Source organism: Mandrillus leucophaeus, unplaced genomic scaffold (assembly GCF_000951045.1).
Source record: "Mandrillus leucophaeus isolate KB7577 unplaced genomic scaffold, Mleu.le_1.0 Scaffold192, whole genome shotgun sequence".
Classification (NCBI taxonomy): Eukaryota; Metazoa; Chordata; class Mammalia; order Primates; family Cercopithecidae; genus Mandrillus; species Mandrillus leucophaeus.
In genome coordinates this window covers 3,914,527-3,924,641 of record NW_012101943.1, presented here as the reverse complement: position 1 = coordinate 3,924,641, position 10,115 = coordinate 3,914,527, and the positions used below count along the sequence as shown (strand labels likewise).

At 44.4% G+C, this 10,115-nt stretch overlaps 1 protein-coding gene across 1 annotated transcript in view; it reads right to left on the bottom strand.

Moving 5' to 3' along the window:
- Window positions 1–10,115, bottom strand: part of PPP1R36 (protein phosphatase 1, regulatory subunit 36) — a 157,724-nt gene that overhangs the window by 3,582 nt on the left and 144,027 nt on the right. The window contains exons 11-12 of the mRNA XM_011978329.1: window positions 1,573–1,701; window positions 849–943 (exon numbers count right to left, since the gene is read on the bottom strand). Of these exons, the coding sequence (XP_011833719.1) occupies window positions 849–943; window positions 1,573–1,701 (224 nt within the window). The remainder of the gene's footprint in view (window positions 1–848; window positions 944–1,572; window positions 1,702–10,115) is intronic.

Genomic DNA, 10,115 nt, shown 5'->3' with positions numbered 1-10,115 from the left:
GTAGCTGGGATTACAGGCATCACCATCACGCCCAGCTAATTTTTGTATTTTTTCTAGAGATGGGGTTTCACCATGTTGGCCAGGCTGGTCTTGAACTCCTGACCTCAGGTGATCCTCCCACATCAGCCTCCCAAAGTGCTGGGATTACAGGCGTGAGCCACCGCTCCTGGCCGCGTTTTGTGTGTGTGTGTGTGTGTGTGTGTGTGTGTGTAATGTGAGCTACTACCCCCTGTTCCTGAGTGAGGGGGGCTGCCTATAATCACAATCTATTAGAATCTGGAATCTTTGGAGCTTTGGTGGGCAGGACCCAGCTCTGTGTTTCACCAGAGCACCAGAGCACACTGAATGAAGTTTGAGAAGCACTGTAATGCAATGTCTCACAACACTCAGAGATTCAAAGCTTTAGGGCCCCAGACTCTCTGAAACTAGAAAAACAGGAGGGTTTGTAACAAACTTTGAAAGAGCCCTGGCCTCTGGGGGAAAAGGATCCCCTTCCTGAAGTTCTGTATTAATAGCTTCTTTCCCCTAGTCTGGACTTCTTAATGTCAGAAAAATCTGACATCAGAAAGGGGAAGAAGCTGTGGGGGAGGGGAAAAGAAGACTTCTCCCCTCCTTCCCTATATTGTTTACAGCCACTGCAGTGGAGAGCTCTTGAGGAAATGAGCTGTTTGTTTGCGTTTGTGTCTACAATAGAAGCATTTGTCAATCTCCTGTGGTTTTTCAAGAACCTGGGAGCCCCGTGTGAACAATTTCTGGAGATTGCTTATGTTCACCTTCGTTATCAGTAGATAAACTGGCAGTGGTCAGCGTTTACAACACCTGAGACTAGGGAGCTGGCACGCAGACACCTGCCTTTGATGATCTGGGGGTTGATTTCTACACAGGCGTGCTGTTTCTTCACTGCCTTCGGGCTGTTAGGCTGCTTTTCTATTTGCATCTCCACCTACAGGGAGATGAGGTATAAACATTGAACCATCATTCATCTGTTTAATGCTAAAGCAAAAGATTTCCTGGGGTAGGTGTAGACACTATTGGCTGAAATGGTGTTTTGATTGGTCTGTGGACTTCATAGATCAATGTTAATATCCCCAAAAGACTTTCCACCCCTACCTGAGATTTTCAAACCTGCATGTTCTGAAGAATCATGTGGAAAATTTCTTACTTGGGATTGATGTGGACCCAGGAATCTGCATTCATAATGGGCAGGCGATTCAGATGCAAAAGAGATAAATCCACAGTCCATACTTTGACAAACACTGTTGTGTATTCTGCGTGTCTATTCCCCTCTTGGTGCGTTCTCTTCCCCCACCGCCAGATACAGAGGACTCAAAAACCCTGCAATCCTTCCCAGTGCTCCAACTATAAAAGGGCATTGCTTTTAAGACCTCATGATGTTGAAATAAATCAGGCTATTATATTTAATCAGATGGAAGAGTTCCATCTTGATTCATGCGAAATGCTTCATCTTCAACACCTTGGTGACAAGCAGGGCAGGGCACATCTACCAAGTACTACACTTTAAGCCTCAGAAAACAAACTGAGAACTTAATTAGCAGGTAATTGCCCAGTTACTTGCAGATAGAGGCACTTCTTCCTGACTGTGATTTTGGTTGTTGATGTTTTCCTCTTAGACTTCTCTAGCTTGTTCAAGGAGGACAGGACAGCTGTGACCCCCAGATCTGCACAACCTTCTTTTGGTTTCTGTGCCAGGCCATACAGGAAACATGGGTTGGTTGTAAGTAGATTAGGGCAACTGGGACCCATTCCATTGGGTTTCCCAAGTCACCAGCAATTCCTCCTGGAAAAATGAGGAATTGGTCCAAGGGAGGATAAGGTAACTTTGTGCTTTCACTCGAGCAGTGACTGAGCTCAAAGACCCCACGTGGCCCCATTCTATTCTTGGCCTCCAGGCACTCCCATCAAAACCTCGAATTGAGTGGTTCTTTGTGGAGGTCATCCTGGTCTACTATCTTTTCCACCTTCCTGCACCAAAGCTGCCATCTTCTCAGTCTTACAGGATTTCCAGGATCTCTTCTAATCCTACAAGTCTTGGATTCTACCATCTTAAGAAACCTCAATCTGGATCTTTCTGCTACAACAAGCTTTCTTTATCCTTGACCTCTGAGTTTATCTAGGGAGAAAAGCCTGGCTTCATAACCTCTCCTTCAGATACCCTTATCCCAGGTCTGTGGCTGTCTTAGGTCTACTAAGAAAATTAGGAGATAGAATATGGTGACAGGAACGGAGCTAAGGGCTTCATAAGTATTCTCACCCCATCTTCAAATCAATCCTTTGAGGCAGATGCTCATTCTCTCTCATTCTACAGATGAGAACATTGAGACGCAAAGAGGTCAAGTCACAGGTCCCAAGTCATGTGGTCTTTAATGGTAGAGTCAGGACATGACCCAGGACTGTCTGCAGCCTAAATCTATGCTACCACCAAATACCTCATTCTACCACCAAAATATCCCACCCCAGCTCCCAAGGAGCCAGCCGCTAGGCCAGAGCAGAGAAGCTGGGAGTAACTGAAGCAAAATAAACCCAATAAAGAAATAGCCCTACCTGGTGTGATGGCTCACGCCTGTAATCCCAGCACTTTGGAGGCTGAGGGGATCACAAAGTCAGGAGTTCGAGACCAGCCTGGCCAAGAAGGTGAAACCCTGTCTCTACTAAAAATACAAAAATTAGCCAGGTGTGGTGGCGGGTGCCTGGAATCCCAGCTACTCGGGAGGCTAAGGCAGAGAATTGCTTGAACCCAGGAGGCGGAGCTTGCAGTGAGCTGAGATCGCGCCACTGCATTCCAGCCTGGACAACAGCGCAAGACGCTGTCTCAAAAAAAAAAAAAAAGAAGAAAAAAAGAGGAAAGAAAGAAATGCCCCCACTCTACTCTGCTCAACCAATCTGGTTTGAAATACCTTAAAGCACTTCAGAAAGCCTTCTAGACTCACAAATGAGTTACAAACTCGGTTCAGGGACTGGTAAATGTGTGACAGAAAGAGCAGGAAGAATGTGTTTATGGTCATAAAGTTGATGAGTAGAGAAAAAAAGCAAAAGTCTCTAAATACTTTTGACATCTCAAGCTAGCTGGCTATAAAAGGTGAAGCACGGTTTGTGCCTGGCAACCACAGATTTTTACACCCTAATCATAACTCTGCTGCCTAATAGTCCTGCTGCTAGAACTCAAAGAACATCCTGTCCTACCCTGCTGGGGAGCCAAGTTGAGGTTTACCAAGTGCTGCTGAGTGGGGTGGGAAGTTGGCTTACTATTGGGCTCACAGACTCCTGCAGACCTAAAGAGGCTGGATGCCCCGGAATTATCTCCAGAGCATTCCTCAGCCCCAGCTGCCCCATGTGCCAACCCTCCTGATAGAGGATCCTGCTGTTTCTATGGCAATGCTCCCTCCTCCCCATCCCTTGCATCCCTGTGGCCCAATGGAAAGGCACCTTCTCAGGTATGGAGGGCTTTGGTGTCTCTTTGGGAGCATGGTGGTTAAGACACCATACCCCTGGATGCTAGCACTGCTTCTCAGACTAGCCACTTAATCTCCTCGTGCCTCACTCTCCTCTTCTAAAAATGAGGTTAGCAGTAGTGCCTATCATATAGTGTTGTTGTTTGGGAATAAATGAGAAAATATTTTTAAGGTATTTGGCATAGTTCCTAGCTCACAGAAAGAGGTTGCTAATAATATTATTTATATTTCTGCGTCTAAGTATTAGGTTCCCAAGCCCCACCTCAATATTGTAGTTTCCTTAATGCCACATCAAGTCAGGGCATCTTATAGCTGAAAGAGGCCCTAGAAGTCACCCTCATATAATTATTTTTTCCCTTTGTGATTTTCACACATATACATCTCTAAGAATGAAATAATAGCAGTAAGGTACTTAAGTGTGTGCCTTGGATATAGTAAGTGCTTAATAAATGTTAGGGGGTTTTGTCATTTGTTTGTCTAGGTAAATATGCATTCATCCAATAGTCACTTATTGAGCATCCTGGTTGCTGGAAGATGTACATTTAGTATGAGACATGGCCTTTCCCCAGGAAGGAAATTTATAACCAAATCAAAAAGAGAAGAGCCAGAAAACAATTAGAGAATAGTTGAGGGCCTAATGCCACATTTTCAGGTGTGACTATTATCACACCTGAAAGGAGGAGAGAGATTCTCTCCCTTTTAAACAATGACCCAGAATTCATATATTCAAATAGTATTGCTTTCAAAGAACAAGGATATAGGCTTATCTCAAGGATCTTCTTGTCACTCAAAAATTCTTTAAATTATTTTTAATGGCTTCAATGCTGGAAAATCCTGGACTTCTTAATGTTGGGGCAGGATGTAAGGGAAATAGCAGAATGCCATTCAGACCCACGTCTGGTGGAAATGTCATATCCACCTGTTTAAACTGGATCCAGAATGAAGAGTGACAGTGGAATGAGGATTGCAGTTTGTCCAGCATGGCTCCTGAGCCAGTTCTGGAGCTCCAAAGAGGAGCTGATTCAGAGCCACTCCTACCCTGCCCCTCTCCCCACTCTTCCCCTTCTTCCAGCCTCACTCCCTGATATGAAAGAGTTGTCTGGTAAGAGACCAGATAGCCTTAATAGAGGAATGCAACCTACTGTCATCGTGGGTGCTTAAGTGCTTATCTCTCAACTAAAAAGAGCTGTATACACATTGCAATAGCTCTCACATGATAAGATCCCAGCTATTTTCTACCTTAAAATCATGTTTCCACAAATTTTCTAATCCCCAAACATTCAATGAGGTCTGTTATATGCCAGACATTATGCTGGCTCCTGCCAGGAACACAAAAGCATCAGACGCTGTCTCTGACATTGACCTGGTGGGAGAAGGTAGCAAACTGTAAACAGTAAAATTATTAAAGTGCCATGCTACACAATGAAAGCAGACATGCTATAAGACAGTTCACAATTCTTTGATAATCATAATTGGTAATAGAAGGAAAAAGGTAGAGAGTTCACTGCAGGCTGAAGTGGTCAGAGAAGGCTTTGGAGGGGAGGAGTCTAACCAGGGTCTTGACTGATGGGGAGGATTTGAGGAGCTGAAGAGAAGGAAATATCCGGAGCAAAAGAGTTTCGGGAAGGAAAACCTGTGAATGAGATTGGCCTCTGGGTCACTTGTAATTTCAGTCTGGCCACAACCTGAACTTGGCCTTCAGACAGAGGCATCCTCCCCACAAATTTTCTGTCCTAGTGACCCTAATACTTTCACGGCAAATGACAGAGAGTCAACTCAAACTAACTTAAGCAGAAAGGGCATTGATTGTCTCATAACTGCAAAGTCCAGGCATGGAGGTCTATTCATTTGCAAAGTATTACAACACAGTTTGTGCTAGGAGCCCTGATAATATTTCAGGGCTCCCTTTTCTCTCCCTTTTTCTACTCCACTGAGATTCACTTCACAGGCTGGCTGTCCTGGTAAGGTAAGGAGGATGGCTTCTGGCCACCCTACACTCATAGTCTCTGAGCTTAGCAACCCAGCAGGAAGAGAGGAAGTTTCTCTCTGGCCTCTCTTCTTAGCTCTTTCTCGATATCCTGGTATCCTGGAGAAAGCAGGTAAAATAGATTCCCTGGGGAGACCTGAAGTTGGCTGTCACATGGGGAATAAATGGTACCATGGGGGTGGACCCGAAAGACTAGAAGGACAACCTCTGGCTGGTCTGGAGAAGAAAGCAAGGCTGTGATATCTTGTTTTGGAAAACCTCATCCCTGTTACAGACTCCCCAGAAAGACACAGGTCCCTGCTTCCTCCCAACCCCAGTGGCCAGAATCTTTTCACAGAGTAAGAAGAATTGCCAGGAAAGCCTGTGTACAGACAGCAGCTGCCTACCACAAGGCACTGCAGCAGGGGTGGCACCAGCATAAACATCCAAGGTCCTGTGGTGTTTTAGGAAAGGAACTGAGATCAGAAAACCAGGTTAGGCTGGCACACGCTCACAGCCCGGAAAATGCCTTAGAGGGATTTGGCGACGAGCAGGTAAGCAGAACAGAATCCCTGCTGCAGGCCAGAACTCAAAGGGCTTGGGGGGCAGCTTTCAGACTGTAGATGTCACACTCAGAAGACTTCAGAGCCTAACACTGCACTGGACTGAATATTAAGTGGATATTGAAGGCATTTCCCCTCTGCTCATTCTCTGCTTTTGAATTCTCAATAGCCAGTGAGTTCTGGGGCCCACAGCCTAATGGAGTAGCAGCTTCCAATTCTCCAGGTCAGAATCATACAGGAGAAAAGGGAGCAGAGGCTCAGGGCAGCAATGTCCTACAGAACTTTCCACGATGGTGAAATGTTCTACATCTGCAATGTCCATTGCCACATGTGGCTATTGAGCACTTGAAACATGGCTAGTGCAACTGAGGAACTGAATTTTTTATTCTATTTAATTGAAACTGGTTTGAAAATTCAATAGCCAAATGCAGCTAGTGACTATGTGTTAGACACTAAGCCTCAGTGAACATCCTTTCTTTACCTACCTCCAGGGCTTGGAAGGGAAAAAGATAGGATTAATTAGAACAGAACATCCCAATCGGCGTTCAAGCCAGGAAAAGCAGATGGTGTAGAATGGGAAACAGGGGAGACCCTAGTGTCAACCTTCTTCCTAGACACGGACACCAGCTGCCTGAACTCTGGCAAGTGTTATCCAGCTCTGAGAGTCACTGTTTCGGAAAAGGACTTCAAAAAGGTCATCTGAGGCTACCAGGTGGCCCCAAAACCATGGTCCAGTGAGGAAGGAAATACCTTCCACACCTTCCAATAACCCCACAGGAAATCTCCCCCGTGATTTTGGAGACCCCACATCCCATACTCTTCCTCCTCTATGGAAAGTATCTCACGCTGTGCCTGAGGACCCAAGGTCACACGTCCGTGTCCATCAAAAGTCCCTCAGGATTTCAGTTACATGTGTGTTAACTGAGTGCCTCCCAGATCATCAGAGGAAAAGCTGAACTTAAATAGTTTCCTGTCCAGGAACAAGCTGTCACCTAACACAGTGGGAAAGCATCCAAGCTAGATAGTAGGAGTGACGCTGGGCTCCACCCACAGCCTCCAGCCTAGAAAGGGACCTGCTCTATCAGGACAGCCAGGGACTAGATGAATGGGTTCTGCTAATCCAAGAGAGACCTAAACTAGTCCTGAAAAGACTAAAAACACAGTGAATTCATAAGAAAATAAGATGGTTACTTCCATTAAACTCAGACCCCAGCTGCTTACAGCCACCAGAAGCCAGACCAGGGCACTGTGCTGGTGTGGACAGGGTTGGGAGAACCCAACTGTGGGAAATATTGCAGAGGCTGATGGATGACAAAGAGGACCATGTGCCAGGCTGAAGCCAACTTGACTCCTTTCTGTGCACCTTCCCTGTCTCACTCTTCCTCCAGCTTACAGGGTCAACCATCCCAAGAGGTAGGACCTTGACCACCTCCCAGCTGTGAGGAGGGTGAAGGCAGGAGCTGAACTCATGCCCGGGCTTGCACTGGCCCAGAAGGGACTTACACAAGTTCTGGGCTTTCTCTGACCATAGCTTCCACATCTATTTGGAGGTGTCCTTTTTAAAAAAATAAGCTTTCACACACATATTCATTGCAGCATTATTCACAATAGCCAATAAGGGTTTGATGGATAAAGAAAATATGGGCCAGGTGCAGTGACTCACGCCTGTAATCCCAGCGCTTTGGGAGGCTGAGGTGGGTGGATCATGAGGTCAGGAATTTGAGACCAGCCTGGCCAACACAGTAAAACCCTGTCTCTACTAAAAATACAAAAATTAGTTGGGCCTGGTGGTGCACACCTGTAGTCCCAGCTACTAAGGAGGCTGAGGGAGGAGAATCACTTGAACCTGGGATGTGGAGGTTGCAGTGAGCCAAGATCACGCTACTGCACTCCAGCCTGGGCAACAGAGCAAGACTCCGTCTCAAAAAAAATTTTTTTTAATTTAAAAATTAAAAGAAAAAATATATGTATACAATGAAATATTATTAGAGAAAAATATTCCTGAAACATTATTCAGGAAGAAAAATCCTGTCAATGCTACAACACGGATGAAACTTGAGGACAATATGCTACGTGAAATAAACCAGTCACAAAAGACAAATACTGCAGTATTCCATCTGCATAAGGTATCTAAAGTAGTCAAACTCATAGACACAGAAAGTAGAATGGTGGTTTACAGAGGCTGAGGAGAAGGGGAAACAGGGAGTTAGTCTTCAGTGGATACAGAGTTTCAGTTTTACCAGACGAAAAAATTCCAGAAATCTATTACATAACAATGTGCAAATGGTTAACACTACTGAACTAGAGACTTAAAAACTGATAAGATGGTAAGTTTTACGTTTTATCACAATTTAAGTTTTTTAAACAAAAAATCCAACCTGGGCAACACGATGAAACCCTGTCTGTACAAAGAATACAAAAATGGTCTGGACATGGTGGTGCGCACCCATAGTCCCAGCTACTCGGGAGGCTGAGGTGGGAGAATGGCTTGAGCCAGGGAGGCAGAGGTTGCAGTGAGCCTTGATGGCACCACCGCACCCCAGCCTGGATGACAGAGTGAGACCCTGTCTCAAAAAAAAAAAAAAAATTCATCAAGCTTTTCATATATTCTCTTATCATACATGCCCATTGTGAAAAATGTGGAAAATCGGAAAAGTACTTCTTGCAAGTTGGGTTTTTTTTTGCTTTTTTTTTTTTTTTTTTTTTTTTTTTGAGACGGAGCCTTGCTTTGTCACCCAGGCTGGAGTGCAGTGGTGCAATCTTGGCTCACTGCATCCTCCTTCTCCCGGGTTCAAGCAATTCTCCTGCCTCAGCCTCCCGAGTAGCTGGGATTACAGGCACCCGCCACTATGCTTAGCTAATTTTTTGTATTTTTAGTAGAGACAGGGTTACACCATGTTGGCCAGGCTGGTCTCGAACTCCTGACCTCGTGATCCGCCTGCCTCAACCTCCCAAAGTGCTGGGATTACAGGCGTAAGCCACCGCGCCCGGCCTGCAAGTTTTGTGAGTATAAAACCTGCCCATAATTTAAATATGATATAATAAGAATAGAAAAAAACCATAATTATCTGCCCTACTCTGGGCCTTCTCTCTTGAGAGTTTTACATTTTTCTACTTTTAGATGGTCATTACCCTAACACCAAGTAATTTGCTACTAAAGTTTTATCTGTAAACTTCAGATATCTACAACTCCTGCCTAAGAAAAATGAGGGTGTTCTTTTTTTAATTTAATTTTTTTTTTTTTTTAGACAGGTTCTCACTCCATCACCCAGACTAGAGTACAGTGGTGCTATTTCTGCTCATTGTAACCTCTACCTCCTGGGCTCAAGTGATCCTCCCACCTCGGCCTCTCAAGTAGCTGAGACTACAGGTATACACTACCACACTCAGTTAATTAAATTTTTTTTTTTTTGTAGAGACAAGGTCTCACTATATTGCCCAGGCTGGTCTCAAACTCCTGACCTTAAAGCAATCCACCCACCTCAGCCTCCAAAGTGTTAGGATTACAGGCATGAGCCACTGTGCCTAGCCTAAAATGAGGTTTTAGATCAGTCACCCAACCCCTACCTTTCTTTTTAACCCTCTTGTTTTTAATAATTTACAATTTTCAGTTATTCTATTGGTTATCTTTGTAACATTTAACAATGTACTTAAAGTTCATTTGATTTCTGGTTGGGTCAAATTTCAATAGTCTCCTTTTGTAAAGTAAGTTAACTTGAACTCTTACCTGTCTTTCTACCAAGGTGTCCCCTCCTATCACCAACTTCTGTTAGTTTTACTTCTATATTTATATTATTGTGGTTGATAACATTTAATTCAATCTTTCTTATTTTACCATAGATTGATTCTAGAGGTTGAAAACCTGTACACTATGTTTACATGAGTAAACATACAATATGACTTTGTCAATATTGTTCACTCAGTGTGACAGCACCGCACTTCCCTCTCTATGGGTCCACTGTCATAAGGGAGACGACCTTTGATCACTGTGGGGAATACCTGGTTATAAAGGTGTTTGATGAATGCGAGGGCTCAGAATCTCCCACACTCACACAAATGTTTACTTTCTACAAATTTTTCACAGTTAAAACAACAATAATATCAGGGCACAGATTA